This window comes from Rattus norvegicus, chromosome 16 (assembly GCF_021556685.1).
Source record: "Rattus norvegicus strain SHRSP/BbbUtx chromosome 16, alternate assembly SHRSP_T2T, whole genome shotgun sequence".
NCBI classification, from domain to species: Eukaryota; Metazoa; Chordata; class Mammalia; order Rodentia; family Muridae; genus Rattus; species Rattus norvegicus.
In genome coordinates, this window is record NC_141549.1 from 55,023,905 (window position 1) to 55,049,254 (window position 25,350).

Consider the following 25,350-nt stretch of genomic DNA (forward strand, 5'->3'; position numbering starts at 1 on the left):
CACCGAGAGAGCTTCCAGTACATTCTGAACTTCAGCGCTCACAAGTTGTTCCGGTGTTTCGCTTTCGCCTTGCACTCCGGAGGCTAGTGCGCATTACTCAGACTGCTGCAGGGCATCACAACAGACCGGGGGAGCTTTCCCTGCCAGCCTCGGGAAATTGTCTCCAGGGCCTGGCGCTGCGGTAAAGATTTTCCCGGCTTCAAAGCAGGAAGACCCGAAAGGATCTGGTGTGCCTCGGGGGGTCCTCTCACTGAGCCCGAAGCTCCTACCTCCCGGAGTTCCGAACTTGTCCCCTGAATTTAGAGAAAGACCTCCCTCCACTACACCCTGCAGCGACTGCTTGCCACCTTCTCACTGGCAGCCCCAGAGAAGAGGGGAGTAAGAGAGATGTTGTGGCTGTGGTTAGGGCTCAGCGGGCAGAAGCTATTGCTTTGGGGCGCAGCGAGCGCGGTCTCCGTGGCCGGCGCCACTGTCTTGCTCAACATCCTGCAGATGTTGGTAAGCTATGCACGAAAGTGGCAGCAGATGCGGCCAATCCCGTCGGTGGCTCGCGCTTACCCCTTGGTGGGACATGCGCTGTTTATGAAGCCCAACAACACAGGTATGTGTTTGTACAAGGAAATCTCTATTCGGACCCCAAGGCTGCCAGGGTCCTTGTCAGTCTAAGAAGCCTATTTAATAGACTGCTCCCCTTCCCTCCCAATTGTGTCTTGCCACAGTTGAGGTCCTCAGACCCACCTTTTGCATTGGCTACTACGAGAAAGAAGAAATCTTTCATCCGCATAGGGAATAGATTCCTAATTCTCCCAATTCCAGTTTCCACTCTGGTGCCAAATTGCTTTGTGTGTCTCCGACCCTTTAACGAACATAGCAAACATACATGTGTGTATATAACAGATTGCAGTATTTCCAAGTAAAACGTGATCAATATATTTAAAATCCTTTTGCCCTTTGTATTTTGATTACTTTGAGGAAGTCTTTCAAGGCCGCTTCAGCAGACTCTACTGGTACCTTGAGGTAAATTTGCTTGAGGTAAATTTATATGTCCACTTTCAAGAACCTTACTTGAACTTCAGAGTTTTTGTTGTTGTTTTTGTTGTTTCTGTTTTTTTTTTGTATTTTTTAAAAACTTGAACTAACTTTTAAAAGATGCTTTTTGCAAAAATGTTTGTTCTATTGCCGTAAACAAATATCTTAAGTCAAAAAGGCCTTAAAAGTGGAATCTGTGGTTCTCTGTCAGGGATGCTGTACCCAGTCTTAACACTTACTCTTCATGGCTGTGTCCGCTGGGACACCCAGAACCGAGGAGATCCTTCCAGATGGCACATTTTAAAAGAACCTGCCCTTTCTTCAGATTAACTATCGATAGTTGTTTTACAGGCCGACTGTCAATTTTAAATCTTCTTAAGATCCCTTATTATCGCTTCTGTGACCCCAGACCAAAACTGTCACAACTACTTAACTTGAATAACATGGGACATCATGGGAAAGTTAAGCAAACTGTCGTCACCTAACAATCCTCATGAAGAAGTAACCCACAACACATTTACGTATATTAAAACCGTGTGGTAAAACGCACGCTGCTTGGTTGGCTAATCCTCAAGAGAAAGCTACCTTCCACCTCCACTCTGACACTCGAGAGTGTATCCTAACCATTCCACTGTGAAAATCACAAAAGAGGAAATCTAAAACCCAAAATGCCCATCGGTGAATAAAAGGGAGATTTCTGTAGGAAGCCAGAGTCTCGGGAAACATTCAGTGTCTCTGGCTCTATACACGGAGTCCCATCACGTTAAGTAAAATGAACCACCTCAAGACCTGGTAAGGCATTGTTTGAAGTGTGTCTGTGAAGAGCTTTTCAAGGAGGTCAGTGAATCTGAGCGGCCCAGATAGGAAAGCCTCATCTCTAACACGAGCAGAATCCTAGCCCCCTGAGCACAGAAGAAACAGTGCAGAAAGCAAACTGGTGTCTCTCTGATACTTTCTTCAGCTACCTTGGTCATCAGAAGTCCGGGCTTGCCAGCCTTCAGATGTCACTGCTTAGGCAAGCTCATAGCTTTTTCTGCTTCTTTTCCCCCCAGTTTTCTATGCAAGTATTTCATTTTCCATGGCTGCTGCTTCTTCTGACACTGTAGACTCAAAGACTGAAGGGTTCTAATCCAGCTTGGGCATTATCTTTGCACATTGGTCTCAGCACCAATACATTATCCCTAGGTTGACTTTTTGAGGAATCATTGTGTGGTGTGTGTGTGTGTGTTCGTGCATGTATATGTGTGAATGTGCGTGTGTGTATGTATGTGTGCTGTGCGTGAATGTGTGTGTCAGTGTGTGTATGTATGTGTGAGTTTGTGTGTATGTATGTATGTATATGTGTGTATATATGTATGTGTGTGAGTGCATATGGATGTGTATGAATATGAGTGAGTATGTATGTGTGAGTTTGTATGTGTATGTATGTGTGTTTTTATGTGTGTGTGAATGTGTATGTGAGTGTATGTGTGCACCCGTGTGTAAGAATATTGACGCATCCTCGAGGAATGAAGAGATCTGCACCCACCGAAGACAACTTTGAGGCCTTAGTTCTTTGGGCATCTGCACTTCCTCATTGTGGGAATTCCACGTCAACATCACATTTCCGTTGTCTGCCGTTGCCATGACACTTGAGATGCTAACAATGATTCAGGGCGGTTAACACAGTTCCAAAGATAGTGCTATGTGCTTATATATTTTAGGTTTGGAACCTTTTCTTTCTGAACACCGTTGATCTGCTCATGATGCTTATCGATATGTCTGGGTGTTTTGATTGTAAAACCATGTGTTATTATTGCTTTATTTTAGCTCACAAAGTGGCCTCTGAAGCATACTAGTTATTTTTATTTTGTTTTGTTTTATTTTCTCTCTACAGTCTTTCGAGCAAATCATTTTCCATAATTTGAAGGAAATGTCTTTCCTTCATTTTCACAAACTATTTTTCTGTAATTTTATTTTCAGGATGTTAGTCATGCAGGGTTTTAGGTTTTAGATATTTTGATCTTTTCTGATTTTCCTCATTATAAATGCTTGGGATCAAAATTCTATTTGGGGTAGTCTTGACCTTAGAACCCCTCCAACTTTACCCTTGGAAGGTCTCCTATTTTGTAGAAGTCTTTAGTGACTAAGACCAGTTGAAAGGAACTTTGAGCTGATGGGATTCCTTAAAGCCGCTCTCCTTGGAGTAAGCCTGAGGGAGGAGAGCTCCTTGGAGTAAGTCTGAGGGAGGAGAGCGGCCCCTCACAAAGGGACAACTTATTCCATCGTCAACAAGCACTGGATTCGAGGATGAGAAGCGTTGCTCAACTTTCAGTTATGAAACTGCCTTACTTGGAAAGTGGCTAAGAACTCTCTGCGCTAAGGGTTTTATTGTTGCTCTTACTCATTTTGTTTAGAGAAATAACATTTGCAGTTGTTTGAGGATTAAAATGTAATCTGAGCCAAATTCCCAGATCTTTGTCTAAGGTGAGCTTGTCTTTTAATTGCCAACCACGCATTTCCTGAGGCCCTTTGTACTCCACATTGAGCTCAGCAGAGTTGGGCCTATCAGAACCCGCTAAGGTACAACCTCTGATCTCAGTGACACTGTCCCTTATACAAGAGGCTGTGCCTTTTATTCTGCGGCTAATGTCCAGAGTCAGGCCTTGGTGACCTCACTGTCAGTGTTGCACGTGGACTTCCGTTGCCCTCTAAACACCTACGCTTTCCAGTCTTCTTTGTTAAATAACCAACTTCCCTATTAGGGCCCAGCGTTTGGATCTGATTCCTTTCAACCACAGATTCAAAAGCTTCTAACTCCCCATCATCTCAGACCAAGGCAGGCATAGTGCTAATGTAAACCAGAAGACTTTGCAACTAATGATTTGGGATAGCCTACAAGTTAAAGATATTTCAATACGTACATACATACATATGCATGTACATGTGTGTATCTCTGTGAGTGCATGACACATCTGTGCAGGTGCCAGTGGAGGTCAGAAAAGGATGTTTGATCCCTTGTAGTTGGATTTAAGGTGCTCTGCTGTGAGTGGTAGGAATTGAACTTGGGTCTTCAGGAAAAGCAGTCCCCACGGAGCCATTTCTCCAGCTTGAATTTTTAAAAGTTTAAAATAATGTGTGTGTGTGTGTGATGCATGCTATGCCACAGTGCATATGTAGGTCAAAGGGCATCTGCCTAGAGCCAACTCTTTCCTTCTATGCTGTGATTCCAGGGATCAAACTCAGGTTCTTATGCACAGCAGCGGACATTACTGGCTGAACCATCTTTCCAGCTCCTTCTCTGCCATTTCAACAGTACTTTCCTCTAAGAGACATTTGGGGTCTCTTTTTCAAGTGATACAGTGGTTCAGTTGTCAAGTTCTGAGTCTTGGGCCAAAGTCAGCTTTTACCATTTTAACAGATCCACGGTATTGGGCATTGATTTATTAAAAATGTACATTCTACCATATCAAATCCTAACAATTACCTAATAATAACTTACGTCATTGTTACATTTATCTGAAGGACAGATATTATGTTTAAATGACCTTACAGCTACAGGAATATTGCACGACTCCTGCGAGCTCACATTCCCTCTCCAGCTTCCTCTAACAGTGATATGAAATATGGCTTGGGTATTTGTTGAAAGGAGATAGTGAACATTTGTACAATTCAATGAACAAATTCTCGCCCTGATTGAATTTAAGACAAGAACATTTTCTTCCAGAATTTTTTCAGCAGATAATTCAGTACACAGAAGAATTCCGACACCTGCCCATCATTAAACTCTGGATTGGACCAGTGCCCCTGGTGGCACTTTATAAGGCAGAGAATGTGGAGGTGAGTACATAGGATTACACAGGTAGAGAGTTCCCTGTGTAGACTGTGAGACAAGCGTTTCACCAGAACACAGGAACAAATGCGTCTTCGAATTTCATTACACTCTATTGAAACAGCATTTCATTTATGAGGCATCGTGCAGGCCACTGGGTGATTTATTGTGGCAATTAGGTTGCAATCCTGGGAGAATAACTCCCCATGGCTATGTGTATCTCTTATTAGGTCTCAGTGTATTTGCTCTGCTTTTGAAAGAAATTTCAGTGGGAGATTGTTGTTGTTATTTTGGGTTTTAGTATTTTGTACTGGAGATTTAATGTAAGGCCATTGCAGGTCATGAGAATGTTCTTCCATTGAGCTCTATTTATATCTTCTAATTTTGAGACACTGAGTTGCCCAAGGTGGTCTTGACCTCATCTGGTAGCTCCAGGCAACCCTTAAATTTGCCTGTACCTCTCCTGCCTCAACCTCCTGAATAGCTAGCTAGTACAATGACCCTGCACCAAGCCTTGTGTACCAGGCACAGTTCTGAGAGTTCACAATTCGTGACTAATAAAATAGGGGTGTTTTTGTCATGGTGTTCGGGGCTTCATATAACATCAATGATATATTTATTAATATACTGAGGATATGGAGCATGAGGGAAAGAAACGAAGCTTTGGTGTTGTTTGTCCAAGAGTGAGCCTGGAGTCTTCTGGGGTTTTCTGACCTGATGTTTAGAACAGAGGTTTTCTTGATTATTTAGTTCTTTTGCTTGTGATGAAACACCATGACCAAGGCCACTTATAAATGAAAGAGTTTAATTTGGGGCTCCAGGGTTCTAGAGGGTTAGAGTCCATAGCATCATGGCAGGGGGGAGAGGGCAGCAGGCAGTGGGAAGTGGGCATTGGGCATTGGGCATTGGCATTGGCAGTGGGCAGCGGGCAGCAGGAGTAGAAGCTGAGCGCTCACATCGAAATCCATAAGAATCAGGCAGAGAGCTAATTGGGAATGGTATGAGCTTCTGAAACCTCAAAGCTGACCTTCCATGACACACTTCATTCAACAGGGCCACACCCCCTAATTCTTCTCAAATAGTTCCACCAATAGGAGACCAAATATTTAAATGAATGAGCCTATGAGGCCATTCTCCTTCAAACCATCACCAAGGCTACGTATGGTATTGAGAAGGGATGAGGAACCTTCGTCTTAATCAGTCTTTTATAGAACTCTCATAAAGTGAAAAAATGTATTTCTAGTCCTTTTAGCTCAGAATAGCACATAAGCCACAATCAAATATTATCATGGCCTACCCGCATGCTTCTTTCAGCACTGTGGTGTGTGTGTGTGTGTGTGTGTGTGTGTGTGTGTGTGTGTGTGTGTGTGCCTTGCTATCAAAGCTTTGCTGCTTTCAGGGAATGTCTTAAGTCTAGTTGTCACATCTTAGGCACACGTACATTGTTCTGAGTCAGAGGCATGAGGGAATTATGAAGAAAAATTAGGGAATACGATACATTCAAACTGTGCATTCAGATGAGCTTATAGGAGTTAATTACATTGGGAGTCCAAAGTATAGGAAGATTGATTGCATGTTTTCCTAAAGGTCAGTTGATACTAAGCAGGTTGAATGCAGCCTTTAAGCAGGACGAGAACATAGCATAAATGATCTCCTGTCACATTATGAGCTTGTTACAGATGGGATGAAAGTTTGGTTTGTAAGGGCAAGCTACAGGCAGCATTCTCAGAAAAATTATCCCTATAATCCTAAGCCCTTTTTTTTTTATTAATTAAGGGGCATGGCAATCAAGGAAGCCATTGATGTTTGGTTGGTAATGGTGGAATATGTTGGATGACTGGTATGAATTAGCATTTCTATGGTTTTAGTGATTCTTGGAGAAGGTATAATGCCTTTTAAATTCCGGAGAGGGTCCCCCTTCTGTTGTGGCCTTCTGGTGCTAGCCTATGGTGTGGCTTTTCTCAGTCATGTTGGGGCTCATAGAAGGTCTGGAGCCTTAGGCCCAATTAATGAATGGAATGGGATGTAGCTCCTTGATGACCTCTTGAGGGAGCTTACATAAAACCATGTAGGGTTTTGTTGTTTTTGTTGTTGTTGTTGTTGTTGTTTTTGTTGTTGTTGTTTTGTTTGTTTTTTAAACTTTTTGATTCTTAATAATATTTTCCCACACGTGTTAGGGAGGGAAGTTGAGAAATAAAGAAATTCTTTGTTCCCTAGTTTTCATTTATATATTTGAGTTTTGAGTAACAAATGGTCTCATTTAATTATGGCTTGTCCTTGACAGTTTTATGGAATGCCATGACAGACATAAATATCCAAAGTTGGCAAAATGAGATAAAAGCTTTTCATGCACCAGTAGGGTGTTAATTGTTTTAGTTTTTCTGGGGACCCTCTTTATAGAGACAGCCGGTAATGGGTATCTGGAGATAGTTCTAGCAGATTCATGAGTTTGTGTAGTAACAAAGATAAAGGCTAAAAAAAAAGTGTCAAACACAAACACATTTAAAAGAACCAAAGAAACGTACCCAAGTATTTACCAGAGACCATTCGGATAAAGACCTCGGGAGTTAACTCCTTCGGGGCCGCTGGGACTCAGTGACTGACACTTGGTCAGGACTGGGTGACTTGCTGCAACTGGATCTGTGATGTCTGAAGTTATTTTTGTAAAGCTTCAGCTTCTTGGTGAAACAAGGAATGGAAAGCAGCGGCCTGTTCAAGAAAAGACACAAATAGGTGTCGTCATGATGGTTTTCCTCTGTGATGGGCCGGTTCCTCCTGTATGGATTGAATAAGAATATATTGGATTTGTCTAGAGGGATGTTTCAGATGGTGATGACAAGAAGGGGTCTTGAAATAAACGTGGAGTGGCTTGAGCCACACAGGGAGAAATGGTTAATAGACTGAAAGGTTGATCTTGGAGAAGTCAGGAAGCCAAATGGGCAGCCCGAGGTTTTGCTGTTTGGGTGGTAGTTCCTGTAGGGTTTATGGGGGAGAGCCACAGTTCCGCATCATGGTGCTATGCAATGGCCCCCTTTGTCCGACTGCTTGGCTCCATCTGATAAAATGGTTATTGCTCATATAGAAACAGGATGTGCATTTATGGGAGAAAGGTCCCTATGGGAAGTGGTGCGATTGCATATGTAGTCTTTATGGGAAAGAAGCAAAGCAAAATTTGTCCCCCAAACCCTGTAAATGTTCTTTCCTTTTCTTCTGAGGTCTATAAGACAAAAATAAAAGTGAACGTGTCTTGAGACTTGGGAGAATGGATTGTTTTGGTTCAGCTCCGTTGAGTAAAGGTTACTCTTTGTCGGTTTGAGGCAAAAGTTTTTTGTTTAGGGAAGAAATAGCCATTCTAAAATGACTGAAGGGGGAGGGTTAATCACCCAATGGCTGATGTAAGTGAAAGCGGAGTGGTTAGAGAAAAATAAATAGAGACATAACTCTCATCATCAACAGTAAAGTGGTTTGTTGTCCGAAGGTTTGGGCTAACAGCTGTAGCCATTATATGATAGGTGAAGTTGTCATCTGAGGTGAGTTTAAAACAGTTTCCTCACTAAAGTTTTCTCACTAAAGGGTGTGATGGAGCGGCATTGGGAGTTTCCAAGGAAGGTCAAAGTTAATTGATACTGCCTAAAATCTGTTGAAGTTATCTTTTTTGGGGGGTGAACAGACAGTTGTAAATGATGAGGTTTAAAGAAAGAATTAGTAACAGTATATCCGAGTTAGCTGAATTTTGCCTGGGTAAGCTGTAACTGCTTTATCATGAAGCTTGTAAACCTTTTAAAATAATTAGATTTGTGTCTTTAGCAGAGGAGGCTAATACTGCATCCTCCATACAATGAAATGTATGTAGGTCTTAGGACATTTGTGTTAAGTAGGTGTATGCCTTATTTTCTCACCATTGGCAGAGGTAAGGGGATTGATCAGAGTGAAGCAGAACTTTGAGTGTTAGATAATTGAGAGTGGGCATTGAAAAGGCATTTTTCCCCTATATCATCAATGTATAAACGAATATAAAACCTTTAAATCAGTAACAACATGGCTGCTTTGAGGGACCACAGCAGGGGAGGGAGTTTTTGGGAGTCGGCAACCACAGGGCTACTGGCAGAACTTGATTAATATCTGCGATGTCATCTTAAGCACTTGTGGGGTTAGACTGGTTTCTTTATTAATCAAGGTACTGGTGAGTTGTTGAGCCACAGTTGCTAAGTCTCCATTTTAAAGGTTATCTTTTTGTAAACAGACTGCTAAAAGCTTTTAAATTTGTAAACATCATGTCCACCCTTTATATCCAAGGCAGTAGCCTGACTGTTTTCAAGTAAAGGCAAATCTTTAGCTCTGGACTAGCAGGACAAGGTAGGGTCAAAGGGATGGAGAATTGGGACCAGGAAGTGTATGTGCTTCAATAAGAGGTGGGATTCTGCTTTTTTTTGTAAGTTCCCCCTGTTTTTTCGATAAGGCTGTGTAGCAAGTCTAATTTGGTTCCAAAGAGTGAAATGTTTTTCTCCATATTTCTGAATCAAGGGTCCCATGGTCGGGATACCAGGACAATACTTTTGACCAGTACTTAAAAGCTCATAAATCAGCTTAAGGATGACTTAGCTCCACTTCCCATGAGTAGAGCCATTAGGTGCTGTGTGTAAGTGCAAACTCAGGAAACAAAGCATTCCCCATCCTGACAGCAAAAGCTGAAGACAGTCAGGGGATTCACTTTTCATTTTCCTCAGCTCCATTTGGTCCCCTGGCTTGGCTGACAACTTATTTATGTTCAAAACCCTTGAGTAGATTTCTTTGAGGCCTAAAGATGAAATGAACCACAGAGAAAAATAAAGGTTGATAAAGCATTGATCTGAAAAGCAGACAATGCCCTAAATCTGATCCTCTAATAACTATAGTCGTTTTGACATGTAAATCTCTCATTTAAAAAATAAATCTCTTTTTAAGGTGATTTTGACCAGTTCGAAGCAAATTGATAAATCCTTTATGTACAAGTTCCTACAGCCATGGCTGGGACTAGGACTTCTTACAAGGTGAGTGAATGAAAAGAAAAGGACATGACTGCTCCTAAGTGTGGTGGGGGAGAAAGTTTATTGTAGCGAAAAGGGAGAACGTAGGGAGAGGCAGAGACATCTGGGAGAGTCCAGAGTCCAGAGTTCACATACCCCTGAGCTGTGTGAGGAGAGGGGGACCAGATGTTGGAACCATGAGGGCAAAGGTAGACCCTGGGCTGGAGATGGAGGGCTGCTGGGAGATCCCGGTGGCCAGGTGTTAAATAGGTACCTTAGGGTTTGACACTTAACAGTAAGAGAGTATCCGATTGTTTGATAGACAGCCTCCAAGTGTCTTGTAACCTCTACCCATGGTAATAGGCAGTCCCTACCCAGGCATGCTTACAACCAGAAGTTACACGTTAATAAGTGTGGAAAGCACTCAAAGAGTGAAGAGGTCTGCAGAAATGTGAACACACACGGTGGAGGGAAGGCTTTCAAAGCTAGCAGCGAAGCCAGGCAGCCCCAGATCGGTATGTAAGTCAGCCTTGACCTGGCACCTGGAAATCAGCTTCTTTTCCCAAGGGAGGGCTCAGCCAGGAAAAGACATTTAGTATAAACTATTCTGCAGGATTCCAGCCCCAGAAATTAAGGTTGAGTCATGGAGCATGTGGGGTCCTGAAAGATAAAGCTTAGGGGAGGGACTGGTTTTCAGAAATACCTCTTAGAAATGGGCAAAGTTGCCTCAACATTTTCTATTTTATGAAAGTAATTTTAGCTGTTAACATCATAGGACAGAGTCCAAATACCTACACCGAGGGCATACGTGAGAATGTGACACACGTCTGTCTTTCTTGTTCGAGCGAGATCATTGAGATGCTGTGAATTGTATTGACTGGTCTGGGTTCGTGGCTGCCATGCCATGGCTTTTATTTTATTTTATATTTTATTTTATTTTATTCCTCTTTGATTGATTCTGATGTGCTGTGCTTGCAGTACTGGGAGCAAATGGCGTGCCAGGAGGAAGATGTTAACACCCAGTTTCCATTTTACAATTCTGGAGGATTTCTTAGATGTCATGAATGAGCAAGCAAATATATTGGTTAACAAGCTTGAAAAACATGTCAATCAAGAGGCCTTTAACTGCTTTTTCCCCATCACTCTTTGTGCTCTGGATATAATCTGTGGTAAGTCTGATCAGTTTATGCCATGAGAATTAAATGGCTTAAATAGAAAACAACATTCCACGGGTAGGACAACGAAGGGACTGATTGGAAAGAACCGGCATCCTTCAGGGCGGTGTTACTGATATGAGCCTCCCAAAGAAGCAGCAGCCATTTCTAGGGGGTTGACCAGAGCAGTCACCTTGACTCCTTGTCTGAAAGGTCAAAGGGGAAGGGATGACAGGAAATGGAAGTAGGAGACACAGAAGGGGAAAGAAGAAAAAACGGAAGAGAACAACAGGATTCAGAGTTTCTCAGTGTCCCCTGTCACCCAGCAAACACAAGCTGACTGTATAGTTAGTAAAGGGCTGCTTCTCACCTGTGTTTTGCAGAAACGGCTATGGGGAAGAACATTGGAGCTCAAAGTAATGGTGATTCTGAGTATGTCCGTACAGTGTATAGGTAAGTGTGTGTTGCGGGGAAGGTCTTCGGCTTTTCCTTAAAATTGTTACTGATCTGGGCTTGAAAACCATGGCTAATCACATCTGTCTGTGTGGTGTTTTCATCGTGTTTGAAGTGAATTTTAAAACAAAAAACTCAGTTCATAACATAAGCATCAACTTTATTAACAGGGACTTCATTGGAAATATAAGTTAAGGTATGTCTGAGCGCTACAGAAATTTAAAATCTCCAGTGATATCTTAATATCAAATGACCAAAGAAAGATATAAAAGCATTAAGAGCACAACAAATATTTCCATATATAACTTATTTGTAAGAAGAACACTCTAGAACAGTGGTTCTCAACCTGCAGGTTATGACTGATGCCTTTGGGGGTTGAACAATGCTTTCACAGGGGTCACCTAAGACCATTGGAAAACACAGATATTTATATTAGCATTCATAACACTAGAAAAATTACAGTTATGAAGTAGCAACAAAATAATCTTATGGTTGGGGTCACCACAACATGAAGAACTACATTAAGGGTCACAGCACTAGGAAGGTTGAGAACCCCTGCTCTGGAAGATCTATATCAGAGGGCTGACAGAGGTTACCATTGTTCCGTGTCTATTTTTCTTTTCTACTGGGAAATTTTTGATTCTGTTTATTTTCTTCCACATCTTCTACATTGAGTGGGTGCTGATTTTGCAATTGAGGCAGCCCTTTTTGTTTTTTAACTTTAAAAGTGGTTGGAATTATTGTTAAGAGATGGAAATAGGATTTGATTTATACTATGTTAATTCATTCCTCAACTAATCTCATCCGAACAACTACTTATTGAACAGCTACGCAATTACCAGGTAGCTCTAAACTGACACAGACAACAGAATAGCATAGGAGATTAAACCAAGAAATATATATTTAGGGACTGCAACATTTGTTGACAAAGAGACGATCAAGATGTTACCAGATTATAAAGCATGGATATGTTCTAGAAAATAGTGCCCAGGAAAGGCCCTTGTAAAGAGCTGTTAAGGAGGGCACATTTCATCTAAAACTTTGGTCCAGTTGTGCTGATGTTCCTGGGAAGTTGTAAACTCACACTGTAGAAACAAAAGCACTGACCTGAAGCCATCTGCATGTTTCATAGCAGATTTATTTTTTATTTCTCTGATACATCTATTATTTGTTTCAGTGTCACCGTATGTATATTAGTCTCTTATTTCACCATTTGGCATTAAACGTGGGTCTCCATTAGCACTGAAGACTAATCAACAACATTTCATTTATTAACGTTGCCAAGGCCAGACAGCAAAGATCAGGAGATAATGTCCTGATATAAAAGGTGATGTTATCCCGTTTATAGGATGAGCGATATGATATACAGAAGAATGAAGATGCCCTGGTTTTGGTTTGACCTTTGGTACCTTATGTTTAAAGAAGGAAGGGACCACAAAAAGGGACTAAAGAGTCTACATACTTTTACCAACAATGTAAGTCGTGTGTGTGTGGGAGGTGGGTGCATGAATAGAGACAAAGCATAGAATCCAGTGGAATTAAACAATTTCACGATGATATGCAGCTATTACCGAATGTTAGAATATTCTTTGTTAGAATATTTTTTTTTCTGGTTAGTAACAAACCCGAATGTAGACTATAGAGTAGAATGTTTGTTCTACAAAATTTAAATCGAATAGAAATGCAAAACAATGATCAGTATTACATTTAATTACATATCCGAATAGCATTAATGAAGTATTTGCTGAGTGTCGAGTGCTGTACCCAGTGTTGGGAACAGAGAAACGAGTTAAACAAGCATGTTCCCTACCGTCTTGGAGAGTAGTCTAGGAGAGTAGGTCATCTATAACATCAATTAAAGAACATCTAAGGACTTTGAACGCTAATTAGCCAACAGGGTTCTGATGAGAAAGGAAAGGGACGGAGAAGCATGCACGAGTTTCTTGGGAAATGTTTTGGGAAGGCAGGTAGCGCTCAGACGAAAGAACGTGTGACTCAGCACAGGGCAGAATTCAGTGAAGATTAATTTGATTGCACTATTTTCTTTTCCAAATTGAAAAATAAGCAGGAGATAAGGGTTTTGTTTTAAGCATAGGAGATTCATTTTTGGATTGAAGACATGCTTATCAAAGAGCAAAGTTTAATTGAAACCATACATCAAAATGCAATTTAAATGTGTTGAAATGTGTTTAAATATCTCCTTTCTTTCTTGTAATTATTGCTTGGAGTCTATTAGGATTTCTTCTTTGGGATAAGGAAAAGCCACCAATGGATCAAGTGGTTAAGTGAGTGGCTGTTAAGTGAATGAGATAATATTGAGTGGCCCACAGTGTAAGTGTCAGGTAACAGGAGGAGAAGCAGGTCACATTGTATAATTATATTTCCTCCCTAAAGGTCATGCATCAACATCAGTGACAATACGTAATGAATTCTAGACTGCATAGAAGATACCATTTATTTTGCAAATATTGAAAACTACATTGAGACAGAAACACTTAAAAAACCCACAAAGAATCAGAAAGAAAACATAGTATTTTGCTCCCAAATTTCTGAGAATCTACTCCCTTAAGCCTCTTCATCCGAAAACTCAGTTACCCAACAGGAAAAAGAAAATATATGTAAGCACAGCAGGTGTATGGACTATTTTTGTTGTTAATTCAGATGTATGTAGTGAGCATTCTAGAACATTTGTACGTGTTCTTGATCTGGGGAGAAAATCAATACGCAAAGGCTGACTCCACTAAGTGGATGGTAGCTTTGTGTTTGTGGGGTAACATATTATAATAAATGAAGTGTGTGTGTGGGGCTGTGACCAAAAGTCAGGAGCTTTCAGAGTATTAAGGACAAGAGCAGACACGAGCAGAGAAGACTTCTTGTGTGGCTATCACCTGAGACCTGAAAGTGGCGAGGGATCCAGTCACATAAGCTCTCAAGGGCAGAGCATACCAGGCTCACTGAAGAGCAAGCCCGTGGGGTGACTTGGCACCAGCTGTTGGCTCATGAGCTTGCTATCACCTTTCTCCATAACTTGACGTAACCATCCTAGAATCAGTGCAGACTGTAGCTGGGTCCTCCCTCCCGTTTGCACTGTTCCTCGTTACTTCCCTCACATCCCTAGGGATGTTAGTAGACAGCGACTCTATTCCCCTGTTAGAAAGGCTGCAAAAATAGTACTTGAAAACTCCAAGTTTGTCCTGTCATTACATTTGTAGTTAATAGTTTCATCACATGACATCCTCAGTGTTAACCAGAGGCTTTGGTGCTGGTTCACAAGAGCCTAACTTGTCACTGAAATAAAGAACTGAGAAAGTCTGGGGGGGGGTGGAGGGAGGGAGAGTTAAAGAAGACAGCATGTTTTCATAGGAAAATGTACCATTATGCCTCCCCCAAAGTGCAAGTTTTGATTCAATGTCATTGAAATCCCACAGGTCATTGCTGAACGGGTTAATGCAAGGAAGGCAGAGCAAGACTGCATAGGTGCTGGGAGGGGTCCTCTCCCCTCGAAAACTAAGCGCAAGGCCTTTCTTGACTTGCTTTTGAGTGTGACTGATGAGGAAGGAAACAAATTAAGCCATGAAGACATCCGAGAGGAAGTTGACACCTTCATGTTTGAGGTAACTTTTGTTGTCAGGTAATTTTCCTGGTTGTATTTCACAACTCAGGATGTGCCATGGTGGCAACACCTGCTTGCCGGACACAAGGACTGGGTTCCATTCCCAGCACCACAGCAACAAGCAAGCAAATGGGGAGATGGCTTAGCAATTAAGAGCACTGGCTGGACCTGGGTTCAAGTCCCAGTACCCACTGGCAGCTCGCACCTGTCCGTAACTCTACTTCCAGGAAATATGGTATACACATAAAAATAAATCTTACAAAAAAAAATCCTCCACAGAAATGGGACCATCAAGATGGCCCAGGGAGTGAAGTGTTTACAGCCAAGCTTGACCACTGGAGTTGGTTCTTGTGAACAACATAGAAGAAGGAAAACTAATTCTTTCAAGTCATTCTTTGACTTCCATTCATGTGCCATCACACACACACACACACACACACACACACACACACGTGTGCACATGAACATGCGTGCAGTCTAGTGTATGCACATATATAAATAAATGTAATTAAAAATCTCTCCAATTTCAATGTCCCTTTGAATTACTGGCATAAATTTAAAAAAAATTAATCAGTATAACTGGAAAATTTTAATATAATCATCCAAAATTATAAAACTTAGGAACAGGATAATGATAGACACATAATTTTTTATAAAGGGAATTTAAGGATCTCCAGACTTTTTCTAAGATACAAAGTCTCACGTTGTCCTCAGTTCCCTCTCTGGCCTTATGTTCTTTCTTAACCTCACCAAATAGGGCCATTACACTCCTGAAAATAGGGCCATTATCCTCATGTCTGGCCTTTGGCTACTGTGATGAGATTTAGACAGAATCTTACCAGGTTGTGATTCTAATGGGATTTTTTTTTTAGCATTTTAATATTTCTTAAAAACACTTCTTGAAAATACTGAAACTATTGTAAGAATATTACAGAGAGTGGAGCTTTCTACACGTGGATTGAGAAAGTAAGGTTTCAGAAAGTCCTATGATGCAGCAACAGCTTGGAAGTGGAGGTTGTGAAAATGGGCAGGGCTTCCAGAGGGTCCTTGAGTGCTGCGTCTTGCATTGCATTGGCTGCTCTGCCTCCTGCCGTCCAGATGCAGGGTCCACGCTCTCCTGATTTCATTTAAAATTCTTATTTCATTTTTAACTGGTAAATAACTATCGTTTAGGGTTCTGGAGTCCAGTGTGATACTTTGATACATGTACACATTAGAGAATGTTCACATCATGTTGATTAATGTGTCCATCTACCCAATTCTGGAGTAAGAACATTCAAAGGATTCAGGTCCCTTTATAGATGGTCATTAGCTACCACATGATTGCTGGGAATTAAGCCCAGAACCTTTGGAAGAGCAGCCAGTGCTCTCAACTGCTAAGCCATCTTTCCGGCCCCACACTTTACTCTTTAGGAGTATTTAATGCCTTGTATTTAATTGTAGCCACAAACATGTGGCTCGATCATGAGGATTGATTGCTTACATCTGAGATTTGTGTTTTTTAAGTATTTCTCCTTACTGTTTTCCCCACTACTACCTATCCTCTGGCAAATGTCTTTCTACTGGGAATGCCTATGAGTTAGACTATTTTTAGTTTCTACATGTTGGTGAGATCATGTATTATCTTTCTGCCCTGGCTTATTTTACTTTCCATAATACTCCCTAAGGTTCATCCATACTATCACAAATAATAGGATATCCTAGTTTTAAGAATATATATGATTTTATTATACATAGACTACAATTTTAAAATCCGGTCACCTGTTTATAAACATCCCTGTTATTCATATTCAGTAGAGTTCTTAACAAGATCCCAATGACTTATTTTGGAGATTAGGAAAAACAAGCCTAAATTATGAAACCATAAAAGTCCCTGAAAAGTTAAAACAGTCTTGGGAAGAAAGAATAAAGAAGTCATCTGGTTACTTTAAAACACTTTAAAGCTATAGTAAAGAAAACAGCATGTTTATGGCATAAAAACTTATATAGAGACAAATGGGATAGACTAGAGATCCAAAAAGTAATTCTGCACTTATAATCAGTCAATGTTTGACAGAGATGCTGAGAATACACAGTGGGAAGAATCTACATTAGATGGAGTCTGGAAGATTAGACAGCCACACGCAGAAGGGTAGAAACTGACCCCCATTCCACCCCTTAAACAAGAATTAACTCAAAATGGATTAAAGATGTAGCTGTAAGGCATGGCATTGTGAAACTAATAAGGAAAAATATGAGGACAGCTCCCCAATGGCTGGTCCAGGAACTAATTTCTTGAAGATGACCCCTAAAACCATAAGCAACAAAAGCAACAATATGCAAATGGATCGGGTCATCCATTTCTCTCTAGGGAAGGGTTCTACCCCATAAGAGAGCACAGCTGTATGAAGGATCTGAAGACCTTCATTCTTATTCTGGATCTGTGCCAATGAACTAAATAAAACACTTCTGGCCATTCCAGCTCTAACTGGTTTCTCTGTGTTGTAAACAGAGATCTAGATGAGTCAATGGTTTAAAATTTTGCCTTTGGGCCAGGGCCAGGGAATCTCAGTGGTAGACGACTTGCCTAGTGTGTGTGAGACTATGGGTTCAATCTCCAGCAAAACAACTGCTGGCTGATCACCTTTATCAGATAGGAAGCTGAGAGGACGAAACCCAATTTGGGAGAGGCTCATCATAGAGATTTTCTTTCTCCAGCAAAGCTCCACATCCTAAATGCCCTATGCTCCCTAACAGTACCACCATCACAGGACCAAGTGCTCAAATACCTGAGCCTCTGGGGGATGCTTCTCATTCAAACCACCGCCATTCAGCACCTTTGTCCAACAGGCTCATGACTATCTTGTGAGGCAAAATGCATCTATTCCAACTTAAAAATCCCACCGTCTTCAGCAGTCTTACTGTTCAAAGGTCTGGAGTCTCTGCTATGACTCATGCTAGTCTCTTAACTGTGACTCGTGTGAAATCAAAACACTAATTACATATTTCCAGTATACAATAGCATAGAAAATACACTCTTTTCCAAAATGGAGGAATGTGGGCATAGTCACGAACCACAGGACCAAAGCAAGACCAAACAACAGCAGGCCAAATACCAAACCTTGTGCTTCATGCCTGCTGGGTGGAGTTTTAACTTCAAATTACTTAGATGGACTTCTGTTCTGGAACCACAATCAAAACAAACTCCCCTTTCCAGTTCCTTTGGATCATGGTATTTTATCATAGCAACAAAAGGTAACTCATATATAACTTTCTAAAATGACATCTTAAAGAGAAAATAGATATCTTAATTAGCCAAAAGGCAGAGAAGTGTTAAGTATGGGTTCTGGGGCCAAATCACAGTTCCAATCCACTGGAAGTGTGGCCTCCAGCACTTCCCCTAGCTTTTCTGGACCACTGGGCTTTAGTATTTGTTTTTCCTCTCAGTCATAGGGATTGAACCTGGGCATTGAACTGAAGCCCTGGGCATAATAGATGAGTGCTTTCCACTGGGCTATAGCCTCAGCTGTCTTAGTCAGTGTTCTGTGCTCAGAAGAGACACTGTGACCATAACAACTCATGTAAATGAGAGCATTCAACTGGGGTTAGCTACAGTTTCAGAGCTTTAGTGCATTGTCATCAAGGCAGGAAAAATCACTGCACACAGGTAGACATGGTACTAGAGAAGTAGTTGAAAGTTCTAGATTCAGATCTGAGGCCGCAAGAAGAGAGACACTTGGCCTGGCTTGGGCTTGTAAAACTCCAAAGCCCACTCCCAATGACGCACTTCCTCCAACAAGGCCATATTTCTTTCAAGTAGTGTCACACCCCGTGACCAAACATTGAAATATATGAGCCTATGAGGGTCATTCTTATTCAACCAACCACATTCTCTATTCTTATTTTATTAGCATGGGCTTCATGGAATAGCTATGAAGATTAGATCATTAAAAGTACATGGCAATCATAGAAGTCACGTAAGAGACATGCAGCAAATACATTATTAGCATTTCACACCATCTCTACTTTGCCCATGTTCTTACACAGCAACACATACATATGTACCCATATACACAATACATATGTACACATGTGTGTGTGCAAGCCTACACATCTGGTTCCTACCAACAACCATGCTTTCCCTCTTGTAAAAACAGCCAGGCTGCAGCTTCAGCATGTTTTGAAGTCTTGACAGTGTTCTTTGTTGTACTGAGTAGAAGTCTACCACGTTCAATTATAATACTGTGTATCCTCCATGCTCTGGATGCGAGCTGTTACCTCCAGGGGTCCATGCCTCAGATTCTGGCCATTAATTGAAATAATTCAGCCATTGTGGTGCTCGCTTCTGTAAAGTCTTCGGCATGTTTTACTTCATCCATAGGTAGTTCAGGAGCCATCTTCTCCCACATACTTGAGTGGGGGTTATTATTTATATTCAAGAGAAGCCATTGAGTTATTAGGAGTGCTTCTTTACATGAATTAGCACACAGTCAAGCACTAGCTCTTGGATCTTGGCTGTACTCCAGAGTTGCTTTGTAAAGGGTTGCAGTTGTATGGAAATAGCCCAGTGAGATGAGAGGAGAAAGAGGTGAAGGCCTGAAATATGGAATAGGTGGAGCGTCAGGCTGTCCTGGTGGCGACTTGACACCTTACCACAGGCCTACCAGAGTCTCACAGCAGAATGGTGCAGGCTCTGCTGCTTGTCAGGCCCAGTGTTCATTTCCTGATTTTACTTCCTGGGGAAGTTATTTACATTTTTTAAGTCTCTAAAATACAAATACTAGTAACGAGTATTTCCGGAGTTACGGAGATTAGTTTCTACAAAATACTTAGCATTTTGCCTGATACTAGCCAAGTGTGAAATTGGCTCTTAGCCAATGTCCTCAGTGGGAAAACATGCTCAGAAACCCACAAATAATCCTTGGTGGTCTGCACTGGCAGAGGAGGCCTGCTAGAACTCAAGGCAGAACCCTGAAGCAGAAACCACAGAGGAATGCCTCTTGCTGATTTGTTCCCACTGATGTTCAGCCTTCTTTCTTGTTTAGCCCCAGCCCCGCTTGGCTAGGGATGGTACAGCACACAATGGGCTAGGGCCCTCCCACATCAATTATTAATCAAGGAGAAGCCCCCACATGTGTGTGCAGGCCAATCTGATGGAGGCAGTTCCTCAATCCAGTCTCTCTCTCTTCCTGGGTGTGGAGATTTGACAATAAAAACTAACCACTACAGCAATCCTCCTGCCTCGGCCACCTCCCAAGTGTTGGGATTATGAAAGTGTGCCACTTCTGCCCAGCTAAGAAACTGTTGAATTTCTCTCTCACTGAGATGAGCCGCTGCACTGAGTGATTTAAGTGTGTCAGTCACACTGCAGCTGTGAGAAGCAGATTGAGTTCAATTTCCTCCTCATATGTACCCCAGCAGGACTGCACCAATCAATCAATCAATCAATCAATCAATCAATTAATACATTCCAGATTTTATTTTCCTCCTGGTCCACCCTCAGACTTTTCCACATCTCATACCTCCTCCTCCTTCCCCCTGTCTCCACGAGGATGTCCCCACCCCACCTTCTTTTCCTCAGGCTCTTCTCCATTTCTATCCCTGCAGTTCTTTCAGACAGGCACAATTATGGGTCAGAGTTTTGACTGTGGGATAGCAACTCCATCCCTCACTTGATGCACTGTCCTTCTGTTGGAGGTGGGCTCTACACGTTTCTTCTCCCCACTCTAGGTCATTTCATCTAAACGTCTCCTTTTTATATTTACAGGGTCACGATACAACTGCTGCTGCCATAAACTGGTCCTTATACCTCCTGGGCTCTAATCCAGAAGTCCAGAGGAAAGTGGACAAGGAGCTGGATGATGTGTTTGGTATGTTGGGCCCCTTGGTTAGCTCTGTTGGGAACTCTGAGTCCACAGAAGCAATGGTCATTCTTTTTTTTTTCTTCTTTCTTTTTTTTTTCCGGAGCTGGGGACTGAAACCAGGGCCTTGCGCTTGCTAGGTAAGCGCTCTACCACTGAGCTAAATCCCCAACCCAGCAATGGTCATTCTTGATCCCTAGGGATGCCATTGTCATAAACAGAAAGGCCATGGTGTAGGACTCCTGCCTGTACCTGTCTCCTTGACAAGGCCTAGTGAATTCCGTAGCAGGCATCTGACAAATGTCCTGACAGGTGGCTATCCCGGAGTAGAAGCTAAGGAAGCACAGATCAGTGAGACTGGTCACAATGGTCCTGATGCTGAATAGGTGAAACAAGTACCTTCAGCTTAGTGTCTTGTGCTGTACCTCGAGCAATGCCAAGAAGATGCTGTGTGGGAAGGCAGGGCTAGTTATGAGGGTAAAGGGAGGGTCCCTTTATGTGACTGCATCTGACACAGTGAGTGATCCAGCAGGGGGATTTGTTTCTACTATACAATAAGCACTATCATCTCTAAAGTATTTTCAGCACCAGGAAGGAAACCTGTACTACTAATCAATCATTCATCTTTTTTCCCCTTACCTCTAACCCCCCACTGGCAGTCACCATTTTATTTTCCTGTCTCAGTAAATGGAATCATAAGTGATCTCTGCCTTTGTAATATGACAATGTAATTATTAATGTATTAAAACTGGAGATGGTCTTGGCTTATCTGGTTTCTCTGACTTAGCACAGTGCTTCATTTTATTTGGTTATCTTTGGTATTAGAAATTTTGCTTTGCTCGTGGACATTTGACATTCTGCATTGTGGTCTGGCATTGCCCTGATGTCTACCTCACTGTGTGTGTGTGTGTGTGTGCGCGTTGTTTCATTTTATACATTTACTGTAACCAGGAAGATCCCATCGCCCTGTCACCTTGGAAGACCTGAAGAAACTTAAATATCTGGATTGTGTCATTAAGGAGACCCTCCGTGTTTTCCCATCTGTCCCTTTATTTGCCCGGAGTCTTAGCGAAGACTGTGAAGTGGGTGAGTAGTCTTAATGGTGGCATAGGGGAGAGGCAGGAGTTATATTTCTGATGTCTGTCTGGCCCCAGTGTCCTGACACACTGCTTACTTCGACAGCGGGTTACAAAATCTCAAAAGGAACGGAAGCAGTCATCATTCCCTATGCACTACATCGAGACCCTAGATACTTCCCAGACCCTGAGGAATTCCAGCCAGAGCGGTTCTTTCCTGAAAACTCCCAAGGACGCCACCCCTATGCCTATGTGCCATTCTCTGCTGGACCTAGAAACTGCATTGGTTTGTATCCGTGCAAGTGGGTTTCACCTTTCAGGCCCATATGATAGATTTCTCACATGACTCTCTGAAGCACTGTGTGACATTACTCATAGGCAATAGACTTTGAAAAGGGTTCTGTTCTCTTCTATACACGACAATTCTAGGATGTCACTGTTAGGGGCTGGGGAGGCAGCTCAGTTGATACTGTGCAAGTGTGAGGACTCAAGTCTGTCCCTAGATGGCATGTAAAGCTGGGTATTGTGTGCCTATGAAATCCTAGTGATGGGGAGGCAGAAACAGTTGATCTCTGTGAGACAGAATACGGAGTAGATGGCTCGGAAGGATAGAAACTAAACCTCTCACCGTTGAGCAGGCTGCAGGGCCAGTGTGTCTTGGGAGGTTTCTCTCATTGGCTTTACACATGGCAGCCTTCCTTTTGTATATCTTCACGTGGTCCTTCCTCTGTGTGTGCCTACGTGTTAAATGTCATTGTCTTGGTTCCTACAGAGACCCACCTTAATGACCTCATTTAACTCATTTAAACTTAATTAACCATGCAACATTATTATTATTACTTTTTAACTTTAAGGTCCTATCTCTAATTATATTCATAGTATAAAGTATTGGAAGTGGCCTGGCGTGGTGGCTTATACTTAAGGAGTCAGAAGTAGTGAAAACTCTCTGTGAGTGCAAGGCCAGCCAGGGCTACATAGTGAGACTCTTTGTCAAGTAATCAAATGAAAGATAGAGTGAGAGGTGTCGTCCCTGGGTGTCCTCTGATACCCATCTAATACTGCATTTGATCCGGGACCTCTCAGAGAGGATGCAAAAGCCTGTGTATAAACTGGTATAATTTGCATGTGAATGCATAGTTATATCCTCAAGGATACATAAGTCATCTCCAGATTCCCACCATACTAATGACAATAAATATGCTATGTAAAATAATTGTTCTGTATTGCTTAGGGCATGAATGATGAGGCAAAAAGGCTATATTAAGTAAAGATGTAATTTAAAAGTATTTTAATGCATGGTCAGTTGAATCCACAGATATAGAGTCTATAAAGAGTCCCCAGTGCTGTGAAAGTCGAGATTGTCTGGCTGTCACAGATAATCCAACTATTGTGGGAGCAAACAGAGCACTCAAACTCCTCAGTTTCAGCAGTCTTCTTGGGGAGTTTGTTCTGTGGATCACATAGATGTGAAGAGACTGGGGGACTGCCCGGCAGCTTCTGTATCTCATGTTCAGCTGCATCTACAATTCAAGTGATGCTATTTACGTTTACTTCAAGGTCAAAAGTTTGCGGTCATGGAGGAAAAGACCATTCTTGCCTGTATCCTGAGGGAGTTTTGGATAGAATCCAACCAGAAGAGAGAAGAACTCGGCCTGGCTGGAGATTTGATTCTTAGGCCAAATAATGGCATCTGGATCAAGCTGAAGAGGAGGCATGAAGATGACCCCTAACGCCGTCCTCAAGCTGAGACCCTGTCATGACGAAGGTCATTCCATAAGAAAGATGGCATCTGCAAATTTTAGTTTATGAGCTGAAAACTCGGAATCCTCAGACCCAGTGTTTCTTCTTTCTTGTCCCCACCGATCTTGAGACCCAGTCTATCACTGAGAGTTTTTGTATGTTTGTTAGCAGCACAGATGACAATGTCACACCTGTTCTCTGTCTCGAGGGCACTGTTAGCAAGCTGAAGTAGCACTGACATAAACGTGCAGGAAAAATGATAACAGAGCGGTCACCAGCCTGTTTAATCCCATTGGTTAGACGCAAAGGTCATCATTTTAATGAAATCTCAGAATTAAGAAAATAGCCTTGTTGACTTGGAAATCCATGTAGCATTTGAAAATGTTGGATAATTAAGCCCTTCAGGATACCAGGCTTAAGTTTTTATAATGTCATCAGTGTATCAGTCGTAACGTAATTGCCAGAGCCCTTCCAGCTCTTATAATGAAAAGCAAGTCCCTTGCATGCCTGCGTCAAGTTCCAGTCACCTTGTTGACTGTGAACTAGAATCTTCTTTCTGTTCTTGGTGGACACAAACACTTTATACATCTTATTATTTAGAAGAGATTCCTCTCCACAATGTCCTACCTCTCACAGAAGCTTAATTAGTGGCTTTTTTTAAATCAATAAACATTAGGCAGATCCATTTATTTTGGGTGTATTTTACAAGTATAAGTTTGGATGAGCTATTTGACAAACTTCAGCATTAACTCTCAACTCTACAGACATCTTTAACAAGGAAAGGCATTTATGGTGGCCCTCTGCATACAGGCAGTGTCCTATTGCATATCAAATGGCGGAGATGCATTGACAGATTTGAGGACATAATTAGTGGCTTTTGAAGTTCAAGTGACAACAGAAACTTTCTGCTTATGTGCCATTTAATTAAGAGTAGGGGTGTGGAATAAAGGGGACAGCAAATTTCTGCCCACGTTCTGTCATGGCTAGAAGTAGTTAAAATGTCTACACCAAGGCCTCTCCACTTCCTTTCTGAAATACTCTCTCCTACTACACACTTTGGCGTTATGGAACTCAGAACTGTGATTGGATGAATCAGGACTCAGGATTTCTGCCCTCGATGTGGGCATGTGTTTCTTGTAATTCCTCTACTTTTAGAAGAAAGAATCTTTTCTTCTATATTTAGTTACACTGTACTATCACACTTGGTTCAGCAGAAGACATTTAATTAACTCAGTCCCGTGGAACATCCCCATCAAGCTGGCAATTGAATTCCACTCCTTGCTTTTATTTGGTGATATAATGCTACTATTCTTCATGCAATGACTTTTAGAAACTTCCTTTTAATAAATAATTTTTAACAGGATCAGTAGCTTGTTTTGTTTTCAGTTTTCCATAGCTTAGCAAACAGAAGCAAGAAACAGAAAGGGTAGAATTTGTATCATGAATCAGCAGCAAAGGAAAACAGTATTTTAAAAAATAGTTATTTGGCAAGCACTAGAACATGGGTCATTCAGGGCAATGTTACCGAACAGGGCTGTTAGACTTTCCAGAGGGCCCCAGGACACAGGACTCGAGCCCTAAGCCAATGAGAAGAAATACCACCAAGGAGGGAGATAATCACTGGAAAA

General features: G+C 41.8%; 2 protein-coding genes across 1 annotated transcript; both read left to right on the plus strand.

Moving 5' to 3' along the window:
- Erich1 (glutamate-rich 1) overlaps window positions 1-25,350 on the plus strand; it is a gene marked incomplete at its 5' end in the record, with an annotated part of 52,793,804 nt that overhangs the window by 24,153,345 nt on the left and 28,615,109 nt on the right.
- Cyp4v3 (cytochrome P450, family 4, subfamily v, polypeptide 3) lies at window positions 147-25,085 on the plus strand. The gene is made up of 11 exons (NM_001135600.1): window positions 147-601; window positions 4,736-4,848; window positions 9,785-9,870; window positions 10,825-11,015; window positions 11,384-11,453; window positions 12,802-12,928; window positions 14,882-15,067; window positions 20,813-20,915; window positions 21,858-21,992; window positions 22,089-22,268; window positions 23,540-25,085. The coding sequence occupies exons 1-11, from the start codon at window positions 388-390 to the stop codon at window positions 23,710-23,712; spliced, it is 1,578 nt and encodes a 525-aa protein (NP_001129072.1). The 5' UTR covers window positions 147-387; the 3' UTR covers window positions 23,713-25,085.